Here is an 18143-nt window from a genome sequence, read left to right as displayed (position 1 = left end):
CATTAGGATACATACTTCTTTATCTCTGGGAATATCCAGGTAGTAGACACAAAGTCTACTCTGTCTCGTATCAATACAGCTGCTTTGGGTTTCTGATGGTTGGGCTTTGCATGATGATTTTCCATTCTGGTCCTTCAGGCTCATACTCTCTCCCTCTGACTTCTTGTCCCAGTCACGGCTATGCCCCTTCTGCTAGGGTGTTGCCCTCTCTCCATTTGTCTCATCTCTTGTTTCTTTGCGGCTTTCTGGATTGAACAGGGTTCTGTATTCTATTTTATCAAAACTATTGGCTTTGAGTCAAACCCTTGTTTGACTTTCCTAGTGGCTGCTCTGGAGTTGATAACACGCACCACTAACGCAGCATCCCTCCCTTATGTAACATCAGCTCAGCACCCTCCTGTCCTGTGCTGCCCTCATTCATCTTACTCCACGTTAAACACTGTTAACTTGGCTTTAAAACTATGTTCGACAGAAATGAAAAACCAAGAAAAGTGTTTTACATTTACCAACACACTTGCCATTTCCAGTGCTCTACCTTTTCCGTCAACCTGAAGAACCCAGTTTAATCTTTCTTTTGGTGTAGATCTGACAGTGACAAATTCTCAGCTTTTACTTAAAAATGTTTATATTTCATCTTTCTCTAAATCTCCATTTTTCGAGGTCATTTTTGATTAATTCAGAATTCTAAGCTGATGGTTTTATTCTTTCAGTACTTTAAACTATCACTGCATATGGCTCATATCTGATAAGTCAGTGGTCCTTTCCACCTTTGACCTTCTGCATGTAATGTGCTTGTTCCCTGCCCCCCACCTGCTTATACGATTTTCCTTCTTATCAGTGCTTTCACCAACTGTTTATTGTGTGCCCTGGTGTGCTTTTCTTATTTATTCTACTTGGTGTCTGGATGCTTTCTATTGCCCTTTCTCTTCGGCAGTATATAATTTGCTGTTAGCTCTGTCAGAAAAAAATTTAATCTCTAAAAGTTCCATGTAAGTTCTCTTGGTTATCTTCTATTTCCTTCTTATATTGATGTTCTCCTTTAGGTAGCAGGAGCACATTTAAAATAGTAAAAGGTCTTGTTCGCTAATTCTATCATCTCTGTCATTTCTGGATCTGTTTCTATTACCTGATTTTTCTCTTGGTTACGTGCCACACTGTTTTGCTTCTTTGCATTTACAACTTTTTACTGGATGATGGCAAGTGTAAATATTACACTGTACACTGGATTTTGATTTCCATTTTTAATGAATGATGGGTTTTGTCCTGACAAGCAGCTAATTTTTCACCCAGCTTGATCCTTCAAAGCTTGTTTATAACTTTGTTAGGGAAGGTCTTGGACAGCTTACACACAGCAACTGGTGGCCCTCAGCTCCTTGCCTTGTGAGACTTCTCTATAAGGCTGCTGAAAGGTCCTCCCAACATGGTGGATGGCATCCCCCAGAGTGATTCAAAAAAAGATAGGGGGCAAGCTGCAATGTCTTTTATGACCCAGTCTTAAAGTCACACACCTTCATTGCTGCCACGTTCTACTGGCTACACGGGTTAAGTCCTACTCAATGTAGGAAGGGGCTAGAAAGTATCACAAATTCCAGGAGGCAAGGATCACTGGGGCCATTCTGGAGGCTCACTGGCATAATGAGTGAATACTTCCACCACATACAAATAAGGAAACGACAGAAATATTAAGATTTTACTCTTCAGAAAAATTTTCTAAAGAATCTTTTCAAATTCCCCAGTTACTTGATCCTGACAATAAAGGAATATTCCCTTGGACTTTATAGGTCACACAATTATACCCTAAAGGTTGAGAAGAGGAAACACCTGCATATTTAAAAAGCTCAAAGGTGTAAGGTGTAAAGGTTAATTTCTTACCGACCACCATTAGTGTGAACTCAAAACCTTTTTTCACTGATTTTCGGTGAACTTGATTGGGAAGGTTTGCAAATCCAACGTAGCCAGGAGTTTCTGGATTTATAAACTGAGTTGGTTGTTGCTAAAATAAGATTTTACAAAAACAAAACAAAACAAAACAACAAAAAAACACCTTATTAGTTGCTTTTAAGATATAATCAAACCTGTGACAAACATAGGTATCATTAGTTCCCACAAATTAAAAAAAATACACAAACAAATCCACATTTTTGTAAAAAAATCACCTGTATCAGAAAACTGATTGTATTCACTTAACACTTTTAAAAAGATAAACCAATCTACTATTATTACATGCAGGAAAATCAAACTTACAAAGTAATGCCACAACTGAAAGTGGTTTCACAGAACAAACTTAGCAGAAGAATAGTTTCTAAAAGCCAATCCTTCTAGGTATCAGGTGTGATGCATTTGTGAACAGTGTTCAGGAACAAGCCGTGTCTCCTGTTTGTTCCCAGCTCTATGCAACAGTGCCATCAAGGGTGAGGCAGGCCATTTAGGGGTGGGATGTGAGCATCGGGCTTCAAAGATCAAAGAGAAGACTAGGAATGAAAAATGAATCACAGCTGAGGACAACGAAGCATCAATATTCCTGGACAGGTGGAATAAACCGGAGATGCTATAAAGTGTATCAAAGCTATAGAATCTAGGCATAGCATACTAAAAATGTGAGGAAATCAAAAAAGGATACACCAACTGCTTTATTAATTTTGACAGCCAAGACATAAGATAGTATTTTTCCTTTAGGATTTTGGAAACGTATATTCATATGCACACATGCGCAGATGTAAAAATATTCATAAAATGTTACTAGTAGTTATTTCTAGGTGATGAAATTATGGTTAATTTTTATTTGGTTTTTTGCTCATCAGTGTTCCCGACTCATACTTGCATAAAAAGTAAAAATTAGTAAGGTAATTATGCATCAGTAATGAACACTGAAACATTCAAAAATAAAAGGCAAAGGGAAGTAATAATCTTGCAATTTTAACCACAAGTTCTGCTTTTCTCAGCATGTCTTTCAAAACTAATTTACTTCAGGGCTTTGGGCTAATCTGCAAGAGCTGATACAAGCCAATTTGTCAAGTCTAAGAACCCTGTAAGTTTCATGATGAAATATGATTAGAATTTTAAATTATTATTTGATTGGTGTTCTGAAAATGATGTAAAGGAGGCTAAATGGATTGTTACTGATGTACTGAGAAACAAATTGGAAATCTAAAAAAATAAAGTTCAAAGTTTTTAGAATGTCAATTAAATTACACACTGCCTAGGGGCGCCTGGGTGGCGCAGTCGGTTAAGTGTCCGACTTCAGCCAGGTCACGATCTCGCGGTCTCTGAGTTCGAGCCCCGCGTCGGGCTCTGGGCTGATGGCTCAGAGCCTGGAGCCTGTTTCCGATTCTGTGTCTCCCTCTCTCTCTGCCCCTCCCCCGTTCATGCTCTGTCTCTCTCTGTCCCAAAAATAAATAAACGTTGAAAAAAAAAATTTAAAAAAATTACACACTGCCTCAACAAATCAAATATATCAGTCATATTAAAAATGAGTCACATGGGGGTGCCTGGGTGGCTCGGTTGGTTAAGCATCTGACTTTGGTTCAGGTCATGATCTCATGGCTTGTGAGTTTGAGCCCTGCGAGGGGCTGTGTGCTGACAGCTCTCTCTCTAACCCTCCCCAGCTAGTGTGCATGCGCTCTCTCAAAAAAAAAAAAAAATATTAAAAAAAAAAACACATAAAATGTAAAATAAATTAAAAAAAAAGTGTGATCTCTTACCTTAGACATCTTCAGTGAAGTTTTCTCAATCTGTTAAGAAAAAAACCCACATATACATATATGCATGTACACACACACTTTAGTATGAATTGACATGTACACAGACTTAACACCTAAAGCATCAACAGTTCCTGTTTTACTTGTTAATTGCATCAAATTACAGAAATGAGAAAATTATCATCTCATTAAAAATTAGATATAAAAAATTAGGTCAATTAAGTCAACCACATACACGTATGTACACATATAGACGTTCCTTATTTCCAACAAAGTCTAAACGTTTTTCTAGTACTGATTATATGCTAAGCACCAGGGACACAACAAGAGAAAAAGACAAAATCTCATGACCTCTGGAATTCTATAATTTCCTTTCCCTCTTCGAAACCTTTCAACAAGGAAAGCGTACTTATAGAGCGATGTCTGCTGCTGGGAGGTTCTCTGAGCTCTTGACAACTAGTTTTAGACAATGGGGCACTCAGAGCAACATTTATAATTAAAGGAAAAAGGACTGAAGGCATTGGAGTGTTTGAAGAACATGACAATAGTTTTAGAGATAGTTGGAATTTAATACGAATTTTAGAAGACTTGAAATTTTGGGGAACATGGAGTCTGTCGGCTAACAGTCTTTGGTAACAAGGTCAAAAGATATGAATGAGGTCAGATTTGATTCCCTCTGGAGCTTAGAAACTTATGCCCTTCGTGTTCTTGCTTCCCCATCCCCCAAACCTTAACATTCCTGAAAACTGCACACTGTTTCCCTTCTGAATGGAAATGTTCCCAACCACCTCTGAAGACGTGAGGCTCCTGCACCCCCATGCACAGTTTGGTTAACAAAGGCCAACAGCAGTAGGATTTGTATTATTTCACAGAAGGTAAGTTTACAGTCTTCGTTCTCGTTCTTAGTGGCCCATGGGAAGCCTTACCCTCATGTGTCCCACTGGAACAAGAAGGGAGGCAGAGGAGAGTTGAGAACTCACACGCAGTCTGTAAACCGCTTGTTGCTTCTATGGCTCAGAAGGGAGTATGAGGTAAGGCCTGGGCTAAAAGGGAAGGGCAGTGATTGAGGAGGAGTGGATAGCTCCAAGCCTAGGTGGTGGAATTAAAGTAAACTTAAAGGAAAGTAGGAATGTTAGGAAGAACAAAAGCAGGAAGTGAATTCTGAAGAACCTTCTGGCAAGGAAACGAATATAGTGCATCCTGGAAAAGCTCGGAGAACAGAGTCCCTGAGTGTGAGGACCCCAGGAGTAAGATGATAAGTGACCCCAACTCCCTGTCTCCAAGAAGAGCTCCACAGGCAAGCTGCAGGAAGAGGAAGGCAATAACGTGAACCAAAAAAATAGTAACGCTACGATAAAGATACAAGTATACTACTTAAAACAAAACATGATTTTCAAACTCAGACTTTGGTAACTCAACTGAACAAATGGTCACAGCTGCGATTCACCTTGGAAGATCAAACATTAGAAAACTTAATGCAAGGGCAAAAACACAGAGAAGGAAATCATGATTTAAAAGACAGTCTTGGAGAAACAATCTAGGCAATCTACCTTGTTTTTATTTTAACTTTTTTTTTTTTTTAAAGCTTATTTATGTATCTTGAGAGAGACAGAAAGCGTGAGCAGGGGAGGGACAGAGAGAAAGAGGGAGAGAATCCCAAGCAGGCTCCCCTATGTCATTGCAGAGCCTGATGTGGGGCCTGAACCCATGAACCGTGACATCATGACCTGAGCCGAAGTGGGATGCTTAACTGACTGAGCCACCCACGTGCCCCGTTGGCAATCAATAAGAGTTCTTGTCAGTAAAAAAGGAAGAGAGGGAGAAAAAGAATAACAATAGAATATTTTCCTGAGAAGAACAAAGAGCAGGGTCCATACATTAACAAACTATCTGGAATGAATTAAGGTGTCCTGAATGGAAAGGGACATCCTAGGAAAATTGTATTAATAATATAGAATTAGTATGAAACTACTTAAGAGTTGAGGGCAAGAGTGAGAACACAGAAGTAAAACATTCCAAAGGGGAAGTGAGGGGTCAGATGGAATACAGGTGGTCCCAGCGGAAGAAGGAGCTTTAGTCTTTTTTTCAAATATAGAAATTAAGTGACTATAAAAGAAAAAGTAACCATTAAAGAAAAATTATAGTGGAACTTCCAAATTAAGAGAAAAATATGGAATAGCAACTTGATCAAGCTAGCAAAATTGTGGAAAAAGAAAAAGTAATAAAATCAATCATTAAGTGGAAGAACATTCTTAAAGTAGCAAAAATGCTGAAAACAAAGGGACAGGCTGAAACATACCAGCCTAGCCAAACACAGAGAGCAGGACAGACATTACTGGTATTAACCCCGGGTGAGATTTAAGATTAAAATGTAATCATGATCATAAAAGGATGGAGAAAATACAACATTCCTAAACTTGCACATGCAAATCATTACAACAGATAAACACACAAGGAAAGCCTAAGAAAAATACCAGGTGACTTGGTAAAAATAAAAGACAAGTGGGAGACTTTAATAGCGCCCCTCAGAATGGTACAGATTCAGTAAACATAGTATGAGCAAGGGCAGAGGATTGAGTAATACAGCCAATAAATTAGAATTGACATAGAGAATCTTGAGGTAATAGAAGAAACGCAGTGAAAGAAAAAATTTAAAAATTATCATGTTACTATAGAGAAAATTTAAACTTTAAAAAATATTTTTACAATTTATGTTCTCAACTTCTGACCTGCTAAAACTAGGGGAAAAAAGATAAAATACAACTCCCAATTATTTGGGACAATCCTGGATAACCCTTGGATCAATGAGGGTAACAAAAGCAAAACCACAAGCTATCCAGAAAGCAATGGGAAGACAAAAGCAAGATCTATGGGACACAGTAAAAGCTCTACCGGTTCAAGTGAGAATTTGGGTTTCAGATATTTTCATTAAAGAACACTGAAAATAAATTCGATTCTCACAATATGAAGAAATGAATGAAATAACTCAATAGAAGATAAACAGATCCAAAAGCTAGTTCTTTGAAATAAATTCCCCACAAGTCAAAATTAAGGAAAAAAGAAAAGCAAATATGGAAAAAAAGCTATAATCACAGACTCAGGAGACATGTATCAAGATGGTCACAAATCTGGGGCGACTGGGTGGCTCAGTTGGTTGAGTGTCCAACTTCAGGTCATGATCCAGCACTTCGTGGGTTCGGGCCCCGCGTCAGGTTCTGTGCTGACAGCTCAGAGCCTGGAGCCTGCTTCAGATTCTGTGTCTCCCTCTGTGTGCCCCTCTCCCACTCTCTCTCTGTTTCCCAAAAATAAATAAATAAATAAATAAATAAATAAATAAATAAATAAAATAAAATAAAATAATAATTAAAAAAAAGATGGTCACAAATCCGAAAACCCGAAAGAAATGGATGATTTCCTAGACACTATAAATTATCAAAATGGAACCAAGAACTGGAAAATCTGACTAATAGTATTGAACAGCTGAATAAAATATACCAATGAAAACTGGGAGGGGGGGGTAGGGGAGCGCGTCCCCTGGGCAGCTCAGTCCGTTAAGTGACTGGCTCTCTTTTTTTCCTCAGAAATTTTACTATGCTAGGGAGCCTGGGTGGTGGTTAAGCATCTGACTCTTGATCTCAGCTAGGTCATGGTCTCCTAGTTTGTGGGATGGAGCCTGCCTCTGGCTCTGTGCCAGCAACGGAGTCAGCTTGAGATTCTCTCTTTGCATCTCCCCTGCTAACACGCTCTCTCCTCTCTTAAAATAAATAAACATTAAAAGAAAAGAAAGGAGGTGGGGGTGGGACCAAAACCAGACAGAATTAGAGCTGAGTTCTATCCGACACCCATGTCACTTAAGCCACTACAGAAACAGGGACAGCACTCCAATTTATTTTATGAGGACACTACAACTTCAACCACAAACCCAGAGAGATACCTAAGAAAGCAAGCTGGCTAGATAGTGGTATGTCAATCTCACTCATGAATATAAATGCAAAAATTCTCAATGAAATATTTGCTAGCAATTAGGTTCCAGAAATATACCCAAAGCATCTACCTACATAAAGCTGTTACAACAAACTAAAGGAGATAATCACATATGAATAGATGCTGAAAAGTCATATGATAAAATTCAGCAACAAACTCTAATAAAAACTCTAGGGAAACTGCTTAAATATAATACAGGGTGTTTCCAAACATTAATGTCAAATATTATTCTCTCAACAACAGAATACTAAATCTATTTAAATTACAATCACTAATTAGGTAGGGATGTCCATTACCACCATAATTGTTTTAAAATACTTACTAGAAATTCCAAACTTACACACAACGGAACAAAATCCCCATGTACCACCCATCATCCAGCTTCAGCAATGATCAATTCAATGTTTCAAATATCCCCTCTGCCGCTGTCATCATCCTTGATTATGAATCCCTTATTTCTAACAATAAGGACTTTTTAAAATGACAAATATTATTAAGGAAAATGAACAAATTTTGAATATAATATCCAATCAGCACTCCTATTTCTGATTGTCTGTTTCTGGTTGTTCCTGTAAGATCCAAGTTAAGATCTTCATATTGCAATCTCACCACGGTTACTGAATCTCACCACTCACTGAACTTTGACAAGTTTAGTGAGAATTCAGTGAAACAACAAAATGAGAAAACCACCTTTTTCACTGATAAGACTACACAGAAAACATAGATAGTCCAAAAATTCTAAAATAACAATTTAGTAAGGTAGCTAGATATAAGGCAAATATAAAATAAATAATTTCTCTCCAGTCTAGTTATGACGATAAAGAAATGGAAACAGGGGAGAAATGCCATTTACAACAGAATTAAAACAAAAAGCAACCAAACACGTAAGAACAAACTTAGAAAAAAGAAAACAGACCCTACGTGAATCAAATCATTTCTATTTCTCCCAAATTAGTATATAAATGTGGTCCAACCCCAAGTGGAATTCTGATGTGGCTTTTTCGCTAAAGGACTGGATAAAATGAGCTTCAGTTCACATAAAAGAATAAGTGCCCAAGTGAGCACTTGCCTTATAGGCTATCACATGTATCTTACTTCAAACCAACCCAGTAGCACAAACGACTATCACGGAGGTCTCCCCTGATCTCCCACAGACCTGCTTCAGCTCACTGAAGCCTGGGTTCTCAACAACTTCATTCAGCAAGCACCCTGAAGATGCTGTACCTCGAGCCCACCTGTGTTCATCTTACCTTGTTACCCTGTGGAGCAGGACTGAGGATGTCCCATCGGAGAAAAGGGGGACTTTCACTGCTCCTATCAGTTTCCTGGTATGTAAGAGCTACATGGATGTACAAGTTTGGGAAACGGAGAATACCATTATTGGAACAGGCTGTGAATTCTTTAATTTATCAAGTTTTTCTTGTCATATCCTATTTCTTCCATATTGTTTTTTTTTCCCTGAAATATAATTTGAATCCACTGTGATCTTTTAACAATACAGGTTAGAACTAACTAATGTAAAATGAAAGCTGAAAGAGGAATGTTGAACTTTTGAAGAACCAGAACACGGGATGCCAACCACTGTGATTAATTTAAACACTGAGTGCAGGCCATTGGCTCTCCTAAACTCAATGTGGTCAAATGAAAATTTTATTCTTTCAGGTTGTGCTCATTCTAGAGGCTAGCAATTGTTTAATAAACATTTTTTTTGTTGTTGAACATGGCTTCCACAGAACAATACTCCCATCCCAATTCACATAGAACAAATCAACTTTTCCAAAACAAAAGATGAAAAACAGACGGATAAAAATGGATTCTTGGCAATAAACGTACACTTTTTTTTTGCTAGTGGTATTTATACTAGTGGACTGTCCATAAATGCCAACCAGACATGTTATTCTTATATTTGCATACATTACCCCAATCCACAAAATGACCCTGCAGTATAGGACTCCAAATATCCATAATCTCATATCCAGAACTCTTGGAATGTTTGGCATTCAGATTCTTTGGATTGGAGGAAGGTACTTGTATAGCATACAACACAACATCCTCAACGGCCTCTAGGGCAGCACATTCCACAATCAAACGTATTTTCTATAGTGGCATATATGACCGTTAGCATAAAGTGGCACAAACACAGAATATAAAATGGCTTCAACCCAATTCCACTGCCAAATGAGTTATGATGTTCCCATCTCTGTGGGGGAAAACATTAAAAAAAAAATTTTAAAGCATTTTCTGCTTTTGAAATTTAAAAAGACCTGAATCACACTTAGGAATGACAACAGAGGGTGGTCCTTCCTTCCCTCGCCACTTCCCTGGGTCACCCCGCTAGCTCAAAAGCAGTCAGAATGCAAATACGATCTGATTGAGAAGCCCTTGTTCTTTACACTGGGCTTCTGTGTCAGGCGAGAGATCAAAGTGGAAAACAGGAAAAAACATCAGGATCACCTTCACAGCCGTATGTTGCCAGGACCTGACGGAGCAGCGCACATTGTGAGTCAGGGTACTGGCTGGTACAAAGAAAGTCCGAGTGGGAGCTACCAAAACCGAAAACAATGGGACCTCAAATTACAAGCACTGGGAAACAGCTTTCGTGACCCCCACGCTATCACGTATCACTAAGATGGCAAGACTATTTTAGAACATGAGACTTCTTTTGAGATATTACGATTTGAGTCGCTCAAGAAATACTTGAGAACTTCCTATGTGCTGGTCATCGTGCTAGACAACGGGTAAGGGTGACAAGACTCACACATCTCCTGCCCCTCAAAAGACCAACAATCCGGTAGAAAGCTACCACAGAGAATAAAGGCTGACACCAGGCGCAAACCTAACCCAGCCAGAGGAAACCGACTCTGGGCCGAATCTCTAACAACAGAGCAGAAGGTGGGGAGGTAACCGGGTTTCGAGCAAAAAGAAGGGTTTGGGCCAAGAACAAAGGTGACAAAGACCCAACAGTTTGAACGGAAAGTTCAAGGCGCTGGGTCAGGCGTCTGTGGAAGGGGGAGGACAGAGAAGGTGGGGCTGGTGCTGATAAAAATGAGTCCAGAAAGGTAGAAAGGTGGCCAGGTCTTGTGGGTCCTGCGGCCATCCCAGCTGAGCTTTTACTGAGAGCAACGGCAGCCACAGGTCGCCACATCTCAGGCTTTCATGGGAATGGCGGCCCCTCCCCACCTCCATCCTTCCGGATTTGGCTGTGCACAGGGCCGGGACCTCCTCCTCCTCGCCCCAGCTCTAATCGGCGGCCAGGAAGAGCCTGGAAACTTAACAAGACAACGAGGACTTGTTGAGGCTTACTCTCGGCTAGAGGACGGCGGGGTGGACAACGGGAGAGCCGCACGACAAAACCCGCCCCGCAGGACGCAGCCCGGACTTTCCCTCCCCAACCACGACCGCCAGCGCCCCAGGCCCATTATCAGAGTGGTCCACGTACTCTGCACAGGATGCGCAAGGGGTCGCTCGGGTTCTTCCGGACACCTCCCGCCGTGAGGGCCCGAGGAGGGCCAGGGAGGGCCGGGGACCCCGGGATGGGCAGGGTGGGGGAGGGCCCGGGATCCCGAGGAGTAGGAGAACCGGGGAAGGTGAGGAAGGGGCGGGGAGGGCTCGCGGAAAGTCCGCGAGCGTCGAGGCTCAGGCACACCGATCCTGCCGCCCCTCCCCCACACCCAAAAAGCCGCCCCGCCCGAGCGCCCCCGGAGCCGGTCGACCGCCGCCCCGAGCGGACCCCCACCGCTTCTGCATCGGCCCACAGCTCACGCCCCTGCGACCGCGGAACCCACGGCAAGACACTCACCGCGGAGAAGCCAAAGAACAGCAGTAACCGACCGCGCCGCGGACCCGCCCAGTGCCCGACGTCCGCCCGCGCCCCGCCCTTCCCCGCCCCGTGCGCGGATGGCGTCATCACGCCGACCCGCTCCCTGCTCCCCTGTCAACGCTGTCCTCGCCCTGGCGCGACCTGGCCTCCCTCCCCACCCCCACTCTCCGGCTTCCGAGTGCGCAGGCGCAGGCCCATCCGCGTTTTCCGCCTCTGCGCAGGCGCCGTGCCCCTCCCACGGCGGTTGGCCATATAGAGGCTGGGGGTGGGGGGGGGGAGGTCAAGCGTAGCCTCTTCTCCTTTACCAAGATGGCGGCTTGTCCCTGTTTCGCCACAGTTCCTACCTTATGAGCTTGGTTTCCTTACGCTGATAAAGTGGAAGAGGTAATGTGAGTCTTTGCCTTGTGAGTACCTAGAGTGGGGTGAAGGGCATCTCTTTACAAGGAGCTAAGTGGCTGCTGAGGAGAAGAGAGGCGGACGGGGATAGGGCAGGTCACAGTAAGACTGCGGAGCGACCACGGGGCGGGAGCCTTCGCCTCTGGCCCTCTCCTCCGGGAAGATGGCGGCAGCACCGAGCCGGGAGCACCAGAGCGGGACAGCGGAGGATACTGAGAGCGGCCGAGTGGGGCTGGTCTAGCCCCGGGCCGCCGTCGTCTCGGTGGTGCCGCGGCCTCGCCTCCATTGGCTGCTGCGGGTCACGTGGGCCGGCGGGCCTGTGCGCGGACCATCGAGTTGGGCGCCCGTCCCCGGGGACGTGGCCTTCGTGCGCCCGTGCTGGGGCCTGCGCCCGGGGGGAGGGACTGGCGGGCACGGCCCCTCGCGGTCTACTTGTCTGGTCGCGAGGTGAGACCTGGGGCGCGTCCCCAAGCCCACTGCGGCCACGCGGCTCGGGGACGGGAGGGCGACCCGCCCGGCCCGGGCCGCGTCGGCCCGGGTGCCCTTTCTCCCCGTCGGCGGCCTGCAGGCCCACAGCTGTCGGACCCAAATGCCTTCGCACAGGGCGCCTTTCTTCAAGACCCCGACCGAACGCAAACTCAGTTGCTGAGACTCTGATGGGCTACGGCACAGTGTTGGGGACGCTGGGGGATACCGACAGGGCACGTTAGGCACTTGCTAAGTGTTCTCTACCATCGACTCGGAAAATGAGAGAGTCAGACTTTGTAGGAGGGTTTGCACGCCGTGTGCATCCAAAGAGAAAACCTCCCCGTGTATTGTTTACAAAACAATATTTATGATCAGATGAAACCTCTGCGGGGATGTAGGTGAGTGGAATCTCCAGGAACAGGGTGACTTGTCCTTCAGTTTTGAGTTTGGTTTCAAGGCCCTGTTAACTTTTTTTTTTTTAAGTTTACTTATTTTTGACAGAGACGGAGTGCGAGCATGAGCTGGGGAGGGCCAGAGTGAGAGAGGGAGACACAGAATCTGAAGCAGGCTCCAGGTTCCGAGCTGTTAGCACTAGAGCCTGACGCGGGGCTTGAACTCACAAACCGTGAGATCATGAGTTGGGCCGAAGTTGGACGCTTAACCGACTGAGCCACCCAGGTGCCCCTTTGAGGTCCTGTTATGACAGGGCACGTCACAAGTAGGATTTTTGTCTGAAGCAGCTGGTAGTGCTGTCCTACAGAATAACTGTAGCGTTCATGGATGGAGCCAAACCTGGGGTATTGAAACATTGCATGAAACCTCGTCTTCAAGTTTAACGATTTTGATAAAAATAAGCACCCCCAAGCTAACCTTGTTAAGTACGTTTAATATTAAGGTACTTGGAAGCGGTGTTTTAAAATAGTTGAAAAGATATTTGGTTAAAAAAGGCTTCCATCGCTTGAACTCCCAATTCTCTGGGTCTGAAACATCAACCATCAGCCTATCATGAGACTTTTAGGCTAGGGAAAAATGGAGCACACCCCTTCAAGTCTTGAGGGACAACATTCAAAAGCCAGATAAATAATTTACAGTGATGATTAAACTTCCTTTCCTACGCTAACTTCCATTAGATCTTCTGTGTGCCAAGCACTGTTGATGGGCTTACCTGATTTTCTCTAATCAGGTTAGCCTCACTTGGATAAATGTACAGTGAGTTTAAGGAGAGCGCTCCTAAGGTGCCATCAGCCCACGTTCCTGGGCACCTCTGGGGCCAACCCCAGCTGGATCTCTGCACAGGGCCCTTTCTCATTGGCCAAGCTCCGCCTCTCAGCAGCCTGATGGGAGAACTTGGGTCATCGAGTTTTATGTGTTTCTTTTTCTTGTTTAGGGCTACTGGTTCGGCCTCATGACTTCTTCAGCAGTTCAATTCAAAAGCGTTTATTGGGAATTGTGTGCCAGATACTTTTAAGCGTTCTAGGGTCATAAAGATAAAGAGGATATAGACTTTTTTTTCTTTTCCTTAAGCAGCTTATGGTCTAGTATGGGGGATTCACTTGTAAAGTAACTAGGTTACAGAGTTTTTAGTGCAGTAGTAGAGATACATACAAGATACAGAGGTGCGAAGGAGGAGGCGGTAGTTACTGTTGGAAAGTTTTTACAAAGAATGTGGTTTTTGAACTGGTTTAGGGGATGAGCGTTTTTCCAAGATGAGGTGTTCTAAATAGAAAGACTAGCTTATGCCAAGGGGATGCGTGACAGCCATAGCTGGTGGCACAAATGGGCAAGAGGTTGAGAATTTTGGCATGCTGCTAATAACATCTCAAGTGGTAGAGGGCTTGCCCGAGGTCCTGTTGTAAAGGACTTTATGCCCTTCAGTCAGCCCAATCTAGGGCACTGTAACTTGGACAGGATTTCAAGTGATTACATTGTCCACCTGGATGATTTATATGAGCTTTAGTGACAAGTGGATGAGATAGGCTCTCCATTAATGCTTCCCATCTGAAACTTGTTTATTTACCGAAAGGGTTTGAGCAGAGAACACATTTTTTGAAGTACCAAGTGGTACTTACATTTGATAAGGCCCATTCAGCATACATCCATCTCACAGGGCTAGACTCATCCCTTTCCTATTAAAAAATAACCAAGCTCCTGGAAGAAACACAGCACACAGCCGAGTTCTCAGTTGCCACGTTATGGTAGCAAGAAGTCCAGCATGCATATTGGAAAAGTTTTTGGCCAAGTGGAAAAACAGCCAGAGAGCATCAGTGAGTCAAAATGCTTTTTCCCTTAAGTTATGAAAACACCACAACATTTCCCATTTGAAAACCAAGAAAACCAAACTCTTCATCGGTATGCCATTTTAAAAATTGATGACACAAGTAAGTTTGTTTTTTGTGTGTTTTTGTTGTTGTTTTATAGTGCTAAGATCAGAGACATTTTAGAAGCAATGGCCCTAGTAGGCTGTTCTGCCAGGCATACTAAAGGTCCTCGAATACTGCTAGAGACGAGCCAGACGTGTTGTTCCAGACATGTCTGGGCATCATGTTGTGTTAGTCATTTTGATGCTTGCCATTAATTTGGTAACAATACGTTGTGTGTACTCTGCCTTAATACTTTTTATTGGCATTCATGAATTTTAAAGTTAAAAATGAATTTTATTTCAATCAAGGTTATACCTTCAAGTAGTTTCAAGGAGGAGAAATAGGGCCCCTGGGTGGCTCAGTTGGTTGAGTGTCTGGCTTCATTCCAGGTCATCATCCCGCAGTTGGTGAGTTCAAGCCCCACATTGGGCTCGCTGCTGTCAGCCTGTCAGCACAGAGCCTCCTTTGGATCCTCTGTCCCCCATCTCTGCCCCTCCCCTGCTCTCCCCAAAGTAAATAAGCGTTAAAAAAAAAAAAAAAAAAGGAGGAGAAATAAACGTAGAAAGGCTTGTACGAAGACACTATGAATCTCCTTCCCCAGTCGTGTCTCCTCTCCTGCAGAGCATACACGTCCATCTCTTGGTGGGTTTCTTTGGTCTTTGCCTCTGACTCTAAACAGCACGTGTTCGCCTGCTCAGTTATTGCTCTTTTCTCTCCTGTTGCACACCTTGTCTCCTTACTTGACTCAATGGATATGAAGTTTCTAGCTTTCTTTCACTGCTCTGCCTTCTCTGTGTAAATACACGGCTGCCTAAAGCACATGCACCGTTAGTTTGGTTAGTCCAGTATTTAGTGTTTGAGTTTTTACTGCATAGTGCCATTCACAGCTAGGCAACTGGTGTGATGGGATTGCTTTTCCTTTCCTGGATCAGGTTTTGTTTTCCCTGAAGTTCTTGTGAGTCTTGTTTTTTGTGTGTTTAGTTTTCTGTATGTTTCTCATTAAAATTTAACCCCAAATTCAACAGTTGTCTAAATTTCTTTCAAGAAGTGGAGTCTTTTTGGGGGCTCCTGGGTGGCTCAGTTAGTTAAGTGGCCGACTTCGGCTCAGGTCATCATCTCATGGTTCACAAGTTCGAGCCCCACCTCGGGCTCTGTGCTGACAGCGCAGAGCCTGGAGCCTGCTTTGCATTCTGTGTCTCCCTCTCTCTCTCTGCCCCTCCCCCGCTGAAGCTCTGTCTCAAAAATAAATAAATGTTAAAAAATTTAAAAAAAAGAGAAAGAATGGAGTCTTTTTTTATCTGGTGAAATTCAATATTTCATTAATCTCCTTTTGAATAAATCTCCCCCAGGCTCCCATCTGCTGGGATCTTCCTGAAGATCTCACCACCCACTTGTGTTGGGTCCTTGGTTTCCTGGAACCCATGTCTCCATCTCTCTTGACTTACTACTCTCTCATTTTGATGAAGCACTTCCTCAAGAAGTCGTCTGGGAACAGACGCATGAGAGAGAATGTTTTGAGAACACGTGTGTTTGAAAAGTGCTTTACTTCTACCCATGTATCTGAGTGAGACTTGGACACCATTTTGCTCCATCTTCTAACTTCAGGGTTATTACTGAAGGCTTCAGCCATTCTGATTCCTTGGTCTTCATGTGTGGCTATTTCTTCTCTGAAGCTTAGTGGATCGTCTCTCTGAAGTTCAAAACACCCAGTGCAGCAATGTCCCTTGGAGTCAGTTTTCATCTAATGTCTTGCCTTACTTTAGGTTCCTTTATTTGGAAACTCCTGTTCTTTAACTCTGGGCATTTTTCTTGATTTATTGCTTTGATTTGTTCCCATTCACTTTCTCTCTGTAGAATTAGACTATCGTACCTTCTGGACTGACACTCTGGTTTTGCTCAGGTTGTCCACCTTCTTTCTGGAATATATTCTCAGCTTTATTCTGAACGTGCTGTTGAGTTCTCACTTTATTTCTCTAGGAATGTTCTCTTACTCGCTGTGTCTTCTGACACCCTGGTTTTGTTTCATAGCTGTTGTACCTCCCCTTATCTCTCTGAGGACATTTCTGAGTTAAGGTTTTCTTTTGCCCAAGTCACAGTTTACTTCAGGCTGCTTTCTGTTTGAGGTTTTGGCTTTCGTATCGAAGCCTTTCCGTGGTATCTGGTGGTATTTTCCCTGTGCTCATGTGGCAGTAGGTGGGGTTTGCCAGCTGTGGCATTCAGTGCAGAGGCACTGGCTGGGCCATTTCCTTGCAGCACTCTGTCAGCTTCCTTCTGTCTCTCCAGATTTTCCACAAAAATACCTTCTTGCCTCTCGCCTGTGTCCAGGGGGCCAAGTTTGGGAGAAGACTACAATCTTTGCAGTAACTACAGATGAACTTAACTTCTTGTCTTCAGAATGGTGCCTCACCCGCCATTGTAACGGGTACCCCCATTCCAAAGATTCTAGTTCCCTTTCCAGGGGAAAATGACAGCCTTTAACCAGGGTGTGAAAGGCCAAAAAAAAAAAAAAAAAAAAGCCCTTTTCAATAGTATTTTCTGATCATTTTTCTTCCTGGGTGTCCATCAGCAATGTTACTTTTAGCTTACAACATGAATTTCACTTACATTTGTAATTCTTCTGTTCTTTACTACTCCTTTGTAGCCTACATGTGGGTTTTCCTTTGTCTTACATGTGTGCTGAAATGCCCTAGCAGAAAAGAAGAGGTGAAAAAGGTCAGTCTTCACAGTCAAGAAATTGAAATGGCCGGGAAGCAAAGAAAGATTTCAGTTTTGCTCATGTCAGAGAATTGACATTGAATGCATATTTCACCTAGAAGTTGGAAGAAGTAAACATGACCATTTTAGTTATCAAGTGTGAGGGGGGGCATGTGTACTCAGGTGTTGTGGGGTATAAATACTTTAGCTCATTGGGAGGGTAATTTTGCCTCTATAATGACTATCCATGTACCCCCCTCTAGTCTTATCATTGAATTTGTGTGAATTTTTCCTGTGTGTAGAGTTGCTGGCTCTAGTGAGCAGAGAATATGTTTTCCAGCAGTGTTTGTAATCAGATACATACACAAAGCATGCAGTATCAGTAGAGAATTTCTGTTTTCATTCAACGTGCAGTTATTAATAAATGGGAAATTTGCACGTAAAATTTGGAAAGACAGCCATGATGCATTTTAAATGGAATTAAGACGGGGCGCCTGGGTGGCTCAGTCGGTTAAGCAGCCGACTTTGGCTCAGGTCATGATCTCACGGTCCGTGAGTTTGAGCCCCGTGTCGGGCTCTGTGCTCAGAGCCTGGAGCCTGTTTCAGATTCTGTGTCTCCCTCTCTCTGACCCTCCCCTGTTCATGCTCTGTCTCTCTCTGTCTCAAAAATAAATAAACGTTAAAAAAAATTTTTTTTTAATGGAATTAAGTGTAGCAAGTGGT

General features: G+C 43.2%; 2 protein-coding genes across 8 annotated transcripts in view; one reads left to right on the top strand and one right to left on the bottom strand.

The window, feature by feature from the left end:
* Positions 1-12080, bottom strand: part of SEPTIN2 (septin 2) — a 34848-nt gene extending 22768 nt beyond the window's left edge. For 2 of the 7 annotated variants that reach the window (XM_027045599.2, XM_027045614.2), the window contains exons 1-3: positions 11482-11592; positions 3702-3731; positions 1873-1993 (exon numbers count right to left, since the gene is read on the bottom strand). In XM_027045599.2, the coding sequence (XP_026901400.2) occupies positions 1873-1993; positions 3702-3731; positions 11482-11589 (259 nt within the window). In that variant the 5' untranslated portion in view covers positions 11590-11592. Of the gene's footprint in view, positions 1-1872; positions 1994-2244; positions 2472-3701; positions 3732-10862; positions 10952-11481; positions 11593-11846 lie in introns of those variants that run through there. The other 5 variants (XM_053216097.1, XM_053216098.1, XM_027045625.2 and 2 more) reach the window with 5 other exon arrangements.
* HDLBP (high density lipoprotein binding protein) overlaps positions 11735-18143 on the top strand; it is a 70455-nt gene continuing 64046 nt past the window's right edge. Inside the window, exon 1 of the mRNA XM_027045579.2 lies at positions 11735-11886. The gene's annotated coding sequence lies outside the window, so the exon portion shown is untranslated. The remainder of the gene's footprint in view (positions 11887-18143) is intronic.

Source organism: Acinonyx jubatus, chromosome C1 (assembly GCF_027475565.1).
Source record: "Acinonyx jubatus isolate Ajub_Pintada_27869175 chromosome C1, VMU_Ajub_asm_v1.0, whole genome shotgun sequence".
In the NCBI taxonomy this organism is placed as follows: domain Eukaryota; kingdom Metazoa; phylum Chordata; class Mammalia; order Carnivora; family Felidae; genus Acinonyx; species Acinonyx jubatus.
This window is presented reverse-complemented; position numbering and strand designations above follow the sequence as displayed.